Source organism: Chiloscyllium plagiosum, unplaced genomic scaffold (genome assembly GCF_037043375.1).
Source record: "Chiloscyllium plagiosum isolate Xiang-an unplaced genomic scaffold, Cpla_swu_hap1 HiC_scaffold_11, whole genome shotgun sequence".
Lineage (NCBI taxonomy): Eukaryota > Metazoa > Chordata > Chondrichthyes > Orectolobiformes > Hemiscylliidae > Chiloscyllium > Chiloscyllium plagiosum.
This window is the reverse complement of record NW_028270149.1, coordinates 16,038,956-16,052,667: the sequence shown is the minus strand read 5'-3', so window position 1 is coordinate 16,052,667 and position 13,712 is coordinate 16,038,956. Positions and strand designations below refer to the sequence as shown.

The following is a 13,712-nucleotide window of genomic DNA, read 5'->3' as shown; positions in this document are numbered from 1 at the left end:
CGGTATTTCATGTAAATTGTGCAGGTTTCTATTCATACAATCATTTTGGGACAGAACAGCAATACAGTCTTGGTACATCTCTCGAAAAAAAATCTCAATTCTGTTGTACCACTACAAACAGCAGAGCCCTCAGGACCCACCTCAATAGCGTTCCAGCTGAAGAAATAGTCATTCTCCTTATAAGGCTCCATTGCATGAATCATTCCATAGCTATGTTAAAGGCTCAGTTTTGCTTAATGCCCTCTTGTCTGCACATCATAAGGGGAATTTGGGGAGTCATAGAGATGTACAGCAAGGAAACAGACCCTTCGGTCCAACCCGTCCATGCTGACCAGATATCCCAACCCAATCTAGTCCCACCTGCCAGCACCCAGCTCATATTCCTCCAAACCCTTCCTATTCATATACCCATCCAAATGCCTTTTAAATGTCACAATTGTACCAGCCTCCACCACTTACTCTGGCATGAAAACGTTGCCCCTTAGGTCCCTTTTATATCTTTCCCCTGTCACCCTAAACCAATGTCCTCTAGTTCTGGACTCCGCCACCCCGGGGAAAAGACTTTGCCTATTCAGAGTTTGGTCACTGTCTTCATAGATCATGGCTTACAGTTATCTGAGCAGGAAACAGGGTTCCTCGGACTGTCCACTGAAGTCAACACTGTCTCCAATTCCAGACATGGAGAAGGCGAGAATTTTCTGCTCATTTATTCAGAACAATCATTTTGGTGTTTGGTTGTACCAAATTTGAGCATTAATGAAAACAAAACTCATTCTGTTGAGTCTTTTCCCCTTGCTCACATCAGGCTGATTCACAACAAATACCAATTTAAAAGGGACAACAATGTTTTTTTTTTACTGTTCAAGGTGACAGTGCTGGTTGGTTGGCAAGAGGACTCTGATTGGTAGAGGCATAGGCGTGGAAAGTGCACCTGGTAATTCTAACTGACAGTTGACTGCCAAGCTACGTTTAATTTTTAAGTAGAGTCAATTGGTTGGTATTCATATCTCTCCAAGAAATGAACCAGAGAATGGCAACTAATTGTTTTGTTGAATTTAAATACAGTGTCTGTACAACCCAGGCTGATTGGATACAGTCAGTACTTTCCTTGATGCAAAAAGCTGAAGTGATACGTCCTTTTATACGGTATGCCAGTCAATTCGTCTCTGCGGTCTGAAAGAACACATACGTACACCGCACCTGCTTCAATGCAACCAAATAGATGGCCATTCTCAAGCTCATTTATCATGGCACGATCTGGGCCAATTACAGTCAAAGCGTCTGGTTTAAAATTTAAACAAAGTTTGGGAGTTAACTGTCAGTCACCATTAACTGGTGCATTTTCCAAAGCAATGCTTCAATTCACTCTTCAACACTCTCTTCTCATATACTTTATTGCTTGCGGATTGTCCTCATGAGAGCAAGACAAAATTTTTCAGCAATACATAAAATACACACACACATGCTGTGCATTTAATCATGATACCACAAGTTTGGAAAACTATAGAGTTAATTACAATTTCATTTTTACCCATCCTAACTCAAATTCTGTTAAGTTTACTGGATAGAAATGGGTAGCTCTCAACTTGCTAGCTTTACTTTCTTGTTGATAAAATAAAAATAGAGACAGAAATAAAAAATAATTGCAAGAAACAGATAAACAGCACATGCTAACAACCAACTCAGCTTGATATCTCGTTTAGCTCATCTTATCCTCATTCACTTGGCTGCCACTGGAAATGCTGAAGTTTATATTTTCCCTGCTTTAACTATCAGGCTTTAATTGTTACAATAGTTATGAACTGATATGAATAAATGCTGGCAGGACACCATATACATTGGGGCAAGATTATAATTGGATGACCTCTTAAAAGTAATTTTACCTATTAGAAAAAAAAAGATCAATATTCTACCACTTAGGCTAGTCAACAATGTTTTTTTTATTAGAAAGCAAATATAAAGAGAACTAGAAAACACAATTTATAAAAACCAACTGAACTGGAAATCAAAATATTTATTTTAGACTTACTCTTTAGACAAGGTTTTCAGTACAATAAAGGACTAAAGGAACATAAGACAGAAAGACTCATCAATCAATGGAGTACGCAATATCACACGTGCCCGAGTGTTTGGCACAAACATAGTTTGTCCTTGAAAACTAGATTTTCTTTTAATCTAAAAAAAAAATCTCTCAGCAAATGGCTTTTTTGGATTTCAGACTACCATTTCCTAATAGCGGTCTCCAGCACGAGCTGATTTTATATCTATATATGGTGTTTACCGTCTCGTGTGGCTATATACAAACTCTGTGTTAATTTTACTTTCATAAGGGCATTGCATTATCTTCATTGAACATAAGCATTTAAATCAAAGAGTGATTCTATAACTGATGCTAAGTTCCAAGACATCTGGATTGGAAAATGTAATGCCTGAAAACTTCATATTTTCAGATGATTACAATTACCACCAAATCTTGACATCGGAATCAAGAGCAAATCAATATTCTTATTTATATAATGTGTGCTCTACTAATGGGCTGTTTCTTAAAAAAATACTCTCAAAGCAGGAAAGCAGCAAGATAGATTAACAGTAACATTTGAAAGTGCACAAGTGTGCATCATACTTCAAAAATACAGGACATATCTTATTGTAAATATTCCCTTCCCTATCAGAAGTATACGAGCTATAAATAATTTCTTTTCGATAACAATTTAAAAACAAATGCTTTTCGTATAAATAAGGAAAATGCATTCTTCTTCAACTTGCTGAGAACGTGCCAGATTCCATAAAGTACAGCAACAGCTCTTTTGACTCAATCCCCTGGCAAGAATAGGAAATTGCATGGGCCCGCTCACAGAGTTGCATTGGTAGTGTACAAAAAAAAACAAGAGTTCACAGGAATACATGTCAATCTGATACGTTCTACTAGTGAAAACAGGAACAGTTTTACATTTTAATCTCAATTTAGTTTCAAACCAGGAATATTTGAAATGTGTCCACCTTTCATGTTTAGGTTCTCATTTTATGCAAGCCTTCTTACATCACCCGAAATCAGTGCATGTAAACAAAAGTCTGTTTTAAATCCCTCAACAGCAAAAAGGTAATAGCTGCTTTGTGGCTCATAGCTCGTGTTCAACATGTTTATGTATCCATCATACTTATATGCATCATATATATATGTATACATAGCAAAATAAAGTTGCAGCCTGAAAAAATGCTGCGTGCGTTTGTGCAACTTCCCTCCATGTCATTTTAGCACAGCATTAATATAATGTTAACAACTGCATTAAAATAACAGCAAATCTCAGGCAATACAGCTTACGCTTTCGCTTGCTGTCATCGGCAACAGAATTTTCAAACGTTTGTGGGCTGTTGCATCATCACAACAGCTGAATATGGCCTAAGTGTTACAACAGAGAACAAGCTCAGTCAATGGCATTTGACTGCCTTTTAGATCTTAGTTGAACAGATTTAGCTTGTTCTATTTTTGCCCTTATATCTACATGTTTCTCAAAAAACGTAACCAAAACCGGTTCATTTAACAGAGAGGCCAGTATCTGTTCAAAGGCAAAGGTCCACTCAATCTCAGTTTGTGTTTCCTGAGCATTATCTTCACGCTTCTTTAATGCCTCGTTCTCCTGAATGCTGTCACCACTTCGGCCATCTTGGATTGCACCTTGTTTACTTGGGGAGGGAGGATTTGAGCTGTTCAACATTCTCCCTACTTCCTCCATTCGAAGCAAAAGGCCCGTGACAGTCGTTATGGCTCGATAAAGTGCCTCTTCATTAGGATCTCCGTGAAATAGATTATATAGTGTCTTGGAAAACTGAACAAATTGTGACTGGGGAATTAAGAATAAGCACAAATGTCATCAGGTACATCAAAGAATTTTTTTTGGAAATGTGTCTTTGCTTCTACATTGACAAAAAGTGCATTCCAATCTCAAAACACTAGGAATCATTAACAAAGCTAGGCAAAAGTGAGGACTGCAGATGCTGGAAACCAGAGGTTAGATCAGAGTGGTGCTGGAAAAGCACAGCAGGTCAGGCAGCATCTGAGGAGCAGGAGAGTCAATGTTTCGGGCATAAACCCTTCATCAGGAATGTCCGAAACGTCGACTCTCCTGCTCCTCAGATGCTGCCTGACCTGCTGTGCTTTTCCAGCACCACTCTGATAATTAACAAAGCTGTTGAGCAACTAAATAATGAATTCAAATAAGAACACAAAATCCTGGAAACACTCAGCAGCCAAACAGTGTCTTTGGAGAGAAAAAAGATCCAGGTCAATGATCATTCAGCAGTGCTGGAAAAGGTAAAGGGAAAAATTGCTTTTAAGTAAACATACAGCCTGTGAGGGAAAGTTGGATGCGGGTGGGGGCACGGTAGTTAAACGTGCAAAATAATAAAAGGGTAGCCCTCAGTACTAAAGTGGAGAGCATGTGTAGTTAAATGACAAAAAGGGAATTGCAGCACAAGATGAAATGAATGATAATTAGATGTACAAAGGAAAGATGAGTCCAGAGAAAATTACAAGGAGAACAGGAGGATGGAAGCACGGAAATTCTGGTACAGAGTCAGGGGCTGGAAATGCGGCAAAAGAAAGGCAGATTAAAAACCATGAGCTGAGTGCTTCCAGCAGTTTCAGTTTTGATGAGAGATTTCCAGCATCCAATATAAATTGCTGGCACAACTGGAGTAGTTTATTTTCATTTCCAAAACACATGGCTGGGGGGTATTTTGCAGCACTCTACTTATTACAATCTGATTTTTGACATCGTGGATTGGATTTCATGTGAAACCTAACAGCCATCACTTCTCTCAGTGGATCTAAAAGTGCTTCACATTCAAAGAAGTGTAGTCACAACAAAAAAAAATGGAAATGTTGGTGAAAGTCAGCAATTCTAGCAGCATCTATAAAGAGAGAGAAACAGAGTTAATGTTTCGAGTCCAGTGATGCTTCATCAGAATACTGGACGCAAAACTCATTTGTTTCTCTCTCTCTCTCACTATAGATGTGGCCAGATACATGAGAGTTTCTCCAGCACTTTGTTTCAGATTTCCAGCATCCACAGTTCTCTGTTTTATTGAAGTTTTGCCATATGTAACTGTTGTTAAATAGCAATATGGCCAATGGCTGCACTTCAGCTCCCCAGATGGCTCAGTTGAAAGTACTGCAGTGTGAAACAGACAAGCAAGACTGTAAAATCAAGGCACACTCAGTACATCAGTTGATCCGATGGAGTTGCAGTAATTGAGCTCACATTGAATGGCCAAGGGTTCCTCGCCCTGACTGTTGACATCTGGAGAATTCAGACTGATGCAAGACATATTTTGAAGGGTTATTGATTTAATATGATAGTACTAAGGCTCTTTACTTTGAATGAGTCAACTGATTTGTAGTGCAGCTAGAAATAATAAAAGTATAAAATTGATCATTCCAGAATGCTTTAGCATTTAAATGTTGGAGGACAATTTAGATGAATGCACGTTTCATCTTCTGCTAAGGTGTAGAACATGCTAATTATGCCTGTTGACTTTTGTCATAAAATTTACCACAACGTTAAACAAGATGGGCCAACAGGCAAGACAGCATCTGGTTTACCAAACAAACTCTCATTTTTGGGGACCTTGCTCACCCATCATGAGAATGAAATCTACAACGATACTATGTGTTGAGGATTGATCAATGAAGATTTCAAGTTAATCATCATAAAATGTGTGAGGTAAGGATGAAAATGGCTGATGATAGTTCTCTCTCTCTAATCAGGGAAAAACTCTTACTTGATTTATTTCTCTATATGTTTATTACGCAAACATCATGCTGGTGCGTGGACTGAGTCAAACAGAATACATTGATTAAGTTGAAAGCGTAGCTGGTTTGTTGGATTCAAACTGCCTTGTGGCTGGGTTGGGCAATGCTTCTCTTCTGCCATCATTTCCTAAAGTAATAAAAAGGTATGTCCAGAGTTTCACTCACTGACAAGCAGCTAACATTCCTGGAATTGAGTTTAATAACGCACCATGAACGTTTTGACAGGTTAGGAGACATTCCACCCGATCTCTTTAGTTTTCAGCAACTGGATTGCAGATTATGAATTTTCTCTCTGTTCTTGCTGAAGTTTTCCCGAAGGAATAATTCCATAATAGTTTGGACATGAGAGCCAATTTTGATTTGTGAATGAAAATTGGATTGCTGGCAGGGTAAGTAACACGCACAGTTGGAAGTTGATCCTTGGTATGAACACTGTGCTATTGGTCAATTGACCTGCTTTGCACTGGCAGCTTTTCTGCTTTTAATATATGCATTCACTGTGCTCATTTTGTTTTTAAAGATTCACTATAAGTAAAATGCACTACAGGTATATTGTGAATAAATTCAATAGAAGATAAACATAAATATTATTGCAGCGCAAGGAAACATCTTCATCCTAAAAACACGGAAAGTAGCTGCTCCTCTTTACGTAACTTTACTTTCTGATGGTGACAATGTCATCTACTTAAAATTTCTTTTGCTAGTGTATAATTACAGGCCATTCCCAAATGATTACTGCTTATAGATAATTAATCTTATTGAGGGTAAAGGGAACAAGTCAAATTATAGGATTGCATTCAAGTGTTAGTGCAACAGGTTACAACGTGATCATTACTGCTCTGGAGAATTGCATGGGAAGAGTCATAGAGATGTACAGCATGGTAACAGACCCTTCAGTCCAACCCTTCCATGCCGACCAGATATCCCAACCCAATCTAGTCCCACCTGCCAGCAACCGGTCCATATCCCTCCAAACCCTTCCTATTCCTATACCCATCCAAATGCCTCTTAAATGTTGCAATTGTACCAGCCTCCATCACATCCTCTGGCAGCTCATTCCTTACACGTACCACCCTCTGTGTGAAAACGTTGCCCCTTAGGTCTCTTTTATATCTTTCCCCTCTCACCCTAAACATATGCCCTTTAGTTCTGGACTCCCCGACCCCAGGGAAAAGACTTTGCCTATTTATCCTATCCATGCCCCTCATAATTTTGTAAACCTCTATAAGGTCACCCCTCAGCCTCCGACACTCCAGGGAAACACAGCCGCAACCTGTTCAGCCTCTGCCGGTAGCTCAGATCCTCCAACCCTGGCAACATCCTTGTAAATCTTTTCTGAACCTTTTCAAGTTTCACAACATCTTTCCGATAGGAAGGAGACCAGAATTGCACACAATATTCCAAGTGGCCTAACCAATGTCCTGTACAGCTGCAACATGACCTCCCAACTCCTGTACTCAGTACTCTGACCAATAAAGGAAAGCATACCAAACGCCTTCTTCACAATCCTATCTACCTGCAACTCTACTTTCAAGGAGCTATGAAACTGCACTCCAAGGTCTCTTTGTGCAGCAATACTCCCTAGGACCTTTCCATTAAGTGTATTAGTCCTGCTGCTGCCTGAACTGCTGTGCTTTTCCAGCACCACTCTATTCTAGACTATCCCAAATCAGTCCTTGCCTTTCCAAATACATGTACATCCTGTCCCTCAGGATTCCCTCCAAAAACACAGAGGTCAGGCTCACCGGTTTATAGTTTCCTGGCTTGTCTTTACCGCCCTTCTTAAACAGTGGCACCACGTTTGCCAACCTCCAGTCTTCCACACCTTACCTGTGACTATCGATGATACAAATATCTCAGTAAGAGGCTCATCAGTCACTTCCCTAGCTTCCCACAGAGTTCTCAGGTACACCTGATCAGGTCCTGGGGATTTATCCACCTTTAACTGTTTCAAGACATCCAGCACTTCCTCCTCTGTAATCTGGACATTTTGCAAGATGTCACCATCTATTTCCCTACAGTCTATATCTTCCATAACCAAGAGATGGAAGTTATATTGATTGTTGGTGGTGCAGACTTGAAGGCCAAATGGCCTACTCCTAAACTTATAATGTTAAAAATGCTGCAGAAAATAAGTCATCCTAAAAAGCTTGACAGAGATAGATCTGGGCAATGAGCAGGTAGGTATGAGAACTTTGGGCAACCAACGCACAAAGTTCCAGGAAAGTTTAATGGAGAAAGAATAGGTTGCAATGGATAATAATTGAGGGATAATAAAAACCAGAAGTGGAGAAACTCAGCAAGTCTGGCAGCATCTGTGGGGAGGGGTTTCCAACACCTGGGGTATCTTTACATTCAATTTATGGCTCAGGGGAACACGTTTTCAGTGAAGTCAAAACTGTGACTGAACTTGGAGCAGAAAATGAGAAAATATGCAAAATATATCAAGTCATAATTCCAGGGAGCACACGGTTCAGGCTCGAGGAAAGGTCAGACAAGGCCAATAAAAAGGGCTGGAAATTCAAAATGTCTGTGTTTTTTTATTTTTAAAATCAACCTGTCCAGGATGTTATGACACACCTCTGGAGCAGGTGGAGCGCAAACTCAGGCCTCCTGGATCAGAGACGGACACTACCACTGTGCCACAAGACTATCAGGAAAACCTCTGACCTCATTCAAGTAGTCAGTGGCAACTACCTAAACCTCAAGTCGCTCTGCCTCTTGTATGTACCTCATCAGAAACCACAGAAAGATACGTGCCAAAAATGTGGCAAGTGCAAATAGTGAAACAGGTCAGACCATCACCTGATTTATCCGGGGCAAGTTTCGGATACTTTCTTCTTTCCTTGTCAGCTCATCGTGCCACTGTTTCAAATAAGCTTGGATATCAACCTTCCCCTTGTTACTCCCTGAAGTTCAAAACAGATAGGGGAAGACAAGACCAAATATTACAATGGAACTATGCCATTACTTGGCCAAATTACAGCAGAAGTGCTCAAGGTATGAATACCTTTTTAAAAATTCATAACTACTGTGGCAGCAATTCCAACATCAGGATGAACTGTTTTACTTCATATAAGATACTGAGATAAATTATAGTTAGTACATACAGGTAGTTCTCCTATAGCGCCCATTTATAAAACACAATTTGGCTGCAATAATAAATTGTGGACCTTTTTTAATAGAAATTGAATTCCTGTTTGCTGTTGTGATTCCACCATCCCTGGCAGCTAACCTGAACATCAAAATCCAGCCTCAGGATTCTCTGTCTGCAAAATGCAAATTCAGCTAAAACAGGAATGCAGTCAGTTCTGCAAGCCTGCAGCTTAGCTTGAAAATGGGAATTGGAGTGTACATTTAGAAGGAACTTTATTGCAAACCGGGTGAGAATCCTGAGGAGGAGTGGACTTTCGCCTTGGCATCAGGTGGTCAGCCAGCTCGCGGGCTTTCTGGCGAAGTGCTTCGTGAAAGGTACAGTGCTGTAGTCAGTGATTTTAATACTAAAATTTGAATTTACTGTATTATTACATTAAAGATTTACTTAGACTGTGCTATCATTTGCTTTAGGCTAACTATTATTTTTCTTTTGATTTTTACTGATATTTTTGGTGACTCGCCCCAACCTTGGTTTTCCCATTATTTATATTGTGCGATTTTCTAGAACACGGTGTTGTACAGGAATGCAACTAAAGCATTATAGGAGAACTACCTGCATATCTACTTCTATGCAAATGAATGTATATTGTGAAGCATCAGATATTGGCAAATTAATTAGGGTAGTTTGCGACTATTGTTTCGTTAAGGGAGCTGGCCAATTTTCCACTTTCTTCTAACGCACAAGGTGAAGCAGCACATCCACAGCTTACTGACAGCTGAGTGCTAACGCCTGGTTCTGTACTGGGCTCAGGCTTCTTGCTAGAATCAATATGTGGGGACAGCATCTGCACCACGAACTTCACTCTCACTTTGGGTGCTGGTAGAGATCAAAATCATTTTTGTTTTTCCCAAGGTTTCTCTCGAAATTTTCTTGAGGGATACTTTTTGATTTTTAGGAGCTCCTTTTTCGTTCTCACAAAGTACACCAAGTGATATTTTTATAAATATTACCTTCTGGATTTGTGATGATACATTTACACACAGAATAATTCATTCATCGATAATATTAATAATTAATTTTCCCTTAAATTTAAAGGCACAATGCAGGAGGAAAGCATCAATTTCCTACACAACACAGTATTTAAATTAGTGCTGTTAGAACATAGAACATTACAGTGCAGTACAGGCCCTTCGGCCCTCGATGTTGCGCTGCCCTGTCATACTAATCTGAAGCCCATCCCACCTACACTATTCCATGTACATCCATATGCCTGTCCAATGATGACTTAAATGCACTTAAACTTGGTGAATCTACTACCGTTGCAGGCAAAGCATTCCATACCCTTACTACTCTGAGCAGAGAGAGTATTCAACAGGCATAAGCTAAGAGAAGACTTTCTCAAAATTACTGACACCGTCCTCTACATAGGAAAAGCCATTCCCGTAAACACATCTGCAGACTGAAGTCACAGCTAATGAGCTTCCAATGCAAATGCGCAAAGCTGAAACACTTCAACTAGCCCGTCACAACCCTACTCCTGTTCCTACTTGTTATGGTCTTATCTCCGATTGTAATCTTGGATTGAATTTTTACAACTACAATACTAATTAAACTAAGACCCAGCACATTATTTTCCTCAAGTCTAATATCTCCTGAAGCGACAGTCATAAAATTGAATATTTCGCTGACCGGTCACCACTCTGGGTGAATTTTCCCCAAGCCAACTTCGGAATCTTTCAGGGATGGATATTTTGAACGCTGGTCCCTAATATTTCATTTGAATTACTTATTGTCTACACCTGTGGCTACAGCTTGTGTAGAACTAGAAAATGGAGAATGAAAAAGAACAGCGAAGTCATGTGATCACCCCACTCCCTCCAATAAAAAACAAACTTAATGGTAACTCCAGAATTTTTGGCAGAGAGGTTTTTCCAATCTTGATATTTACCTTAATAATATCATGTACCTGGCAGTTGTTGGGGAAAGAGGAGCAGATATAAATTTCCTTTCTTACTTCCAAAATTTGACATCACCACCACGCTTCTGATCCCGTTCCTTACAGTCCATAAATATTTCATGACATGCAATTAATAATACTGGACAAGCAGTGAACACAAGAACAAAAGTCTATACATTTGTCCTCCAATTCCTTCAACTACACAGAATGGAAACTCAGGAAAAGGTCAAAATGGGACTAAACTTTGGTCTCCCAATTTTAATGTAAACTCCTTCGAACAACTGCCCCATAATACTGAGGTTAAATTCCCTTCTGAGATCAATGAACAAAGAAAATTACAGCATCGGAACAGGCCCTTCGGCCCTCCAAACCTGCACCAATCCAGAGCCTCTATCTAAACCTGTCGCCTATTTTCTAAGGGTCTGTATCTCTCTGTTCCGTGCCCATTCATGTATCTGTCCAGATACACCTAAAATGATGTTATCGTGCCTGCCTCTACCACCTCCGCTGGCAATGTGTTCCAGGCACCCTCTGCGAAGAGTACTTTCCATGCATATCTCCCTTAAACTTTTTCCCTCTCACCCTGAACTCAAGACCCCTAGTAATTGAGTTCCCACTCTGGGAAAAAGTTCCTTGCTTTCCACCCTGTCTATACCTCTCATGATTTTGTAGACCTCAATCAGGTCCCCCTTTAACCTCCATCTTTCTAATGAAAATAATCCTAATCTACTCAACCTCTCTTCATAGCTAGTGCCCTCCATACCAGGCAACATCCTGGTGAACCTCCTCTGTACCCTCTCCAAAGCATCCACATCCTTTGGCAATGTGGTGACCAGAACTATATTCAGTATTCCAAATGTGGTTGAACCAAAGTTCTATACAACTGTAACATTTCCTGCCAACTCTTGTTCTCAACACCCTGTCTGACGAAGGAAAGCATGCTGTATGCATCTTGACCACTATTGACCTGCGTTGCCACTTCAGGGTACAATGGACCTGAACACCCAAATCTCTCTGCACATCAATTTTCCCCAGAGCTTTTCCATTTATCATACAGTTCACTCTTGAATTGGATCTTCCAAAATGCATCACCTCGCATTTGCCCGGATTGAACTCCATCTGCCATTTCTCCACCAACTTTACAATCTATCTACACTCTGCTGCATTCTCTGACAGTCCCCTTCACTACCTGCTACCTCAACAATCTTAGTGTCATCTGCAAACTTGCTAATCAGACCACCTATACCTTCCTCCAGATCATTTATGTATATCACAAACAACAGTAGTCCCAACATGGATCCCTGTGCAACACCTCTGGTCACAGTTCTCCAGTTTGAGAAACTCCCTTCCACTACTACTCTATCTCTTGCTGTCCAGCCAGTTCTTTATCCATCTAGCTAGTTCATCCTGAACCCCATGCGACTTCACTTTCTCCATCAGCCTACCATGGGGAACCTTATCAAATTCTTTGCTGATGTCCATGTATATGAAATCTACATCGCTTCATCAATTAACGTTGTCACTTCCTCAATTCTATTAAGTAGGTAAGACCTTCCCTGCACAAAACCATGTTGCCTGTCACTGATAAGTCAATTTCTTTCCAAATGTAAATAGAACCTATCCCTCAGTATATTTTCCAGCAGCTTTCCTACCACTGACATCAGGCTCACAGGTTTATAATTACCTGGATCATCCCTGCCTCCCTTCTTTAACAAGGGGACAACATTAGCAATTCTCCAGTCCTCTGGGACCTCATCTCGTGTTCAAGGATGCTGCAAAGATATCTGTTAAGGCCCCAGTTATTTCCACTCTCGCTTCCCTCAGTAACGTGGGATAGATCCCTATCTGGACCTGAGGACTTGTCCATCTTAATGCCTTTTAGAATACCCAACACTTCTTCCCTCCTTATGCTGACCTTACCTAGAGTAATCAAACATCTATCCCTAACCTCAACACGTCATGACCCTCTCCTCGGTGAATACCAATGCTAAGAATCTCAGCCACTTTCTCTTTGACTCCATGCATAACTTTCCTTTGTCCTTGAGTGGGCCAACCCTTTCTCTAGTTACCCTCTTGCTCCTTATGTCTGAATAAAAGGTTTTTGGACCTTCCTTAACCCTGTTTGCTAAAGACATTTCATGACCCCTTTCAGACTCTTAATCCCTCAATTCAGATTGGTCCTACTTTTCTGATATTCTTCCAAATTTTCATCTGTTTCCAGCCGCCTAGACCTTATGTATGCTTCCTTTTTCCTCTTAGCTAGTCTCACTATTTCACTTGTCATCCATGGTTCCCTGATCTTGCCATTTCTATCCCTCATTTTCACAGGGATATATCTGTCCTGCACTGTAACCAATCTCTCTTTAAAAGCCTCCCACATATCAAATGTGGACTTTCCTTCAAACAGCTGCTCCCAATCCATATTCCCCAGCTCCTGCCGAATTTTGATGTAGTTGGCCTTCCCCCAATTTAGCGCTCTTCCTTTAGAACCACTCTCGTCTTCGTCCATGAGGATTCGAAAACTTATGGAATTGTGATCACTATTCCCAAAGTAATCCCATATGAAACATCAACCACCTGGTCGGGCTCATTTCCCAATACCAGGGGTCCAGTATGACCCCTTCCTGAATTGGACTATTTACATACTGCTCTAAAAAATCCTCCTGGATGTCCTTACAAATTCTGCTCCATCTAGACTTCTGACACTAAGTGAATCCCAGTCAATGTTGGGAATGGGAAATTAAAATCTCCTATCACTTTCAGTCTGTTGCTCCTACATATTTCCATAATCTGTTCACATATCTGTGTACCTCTATCTCACGTTCGCTGTTGGGAGGCCTGTACTT

The 13,712-nt window shown here is 40.4% G+C and overlaps 1 protein-coding gene across 4 annotated transcripts in view; it reads right to left on the bottom strand.

The window, feature by feature from the left end:
* Positions 1–1,920: 1,920 nt before the first annotated feature.
* The window catches only part of tbc1d8b (TBC1 domain family member 8B), an 88,884-nt gene continuing 77,092 nt past the window's right edge, over positions 1,921–13,712 (bottom strand). For 3 of the 4 annotated variants that reach the window (XM_043705139.2, XM_043705138.2, XM_043705140.2), the window contains exons 19-20: positions 8,618–8,721; positions 1,921–3,842 (exon numbers count right to left, since the gene is read on the bottom strand). In XM_043705139.2, coding sequence (XP_043561074.2) covers positions 3,426–3,842; positions 8,618–8,721 — 521 coding nt within the window. In that variant the 3' untranslated portion in view covers positions 1,921–3,425. The remainder of the gene's footprint in view (positions 3,843–8,617; positions 8,722–13,712) is intronic. The other variant, XM_043705141.2, reaches the window with a different exon arrangement.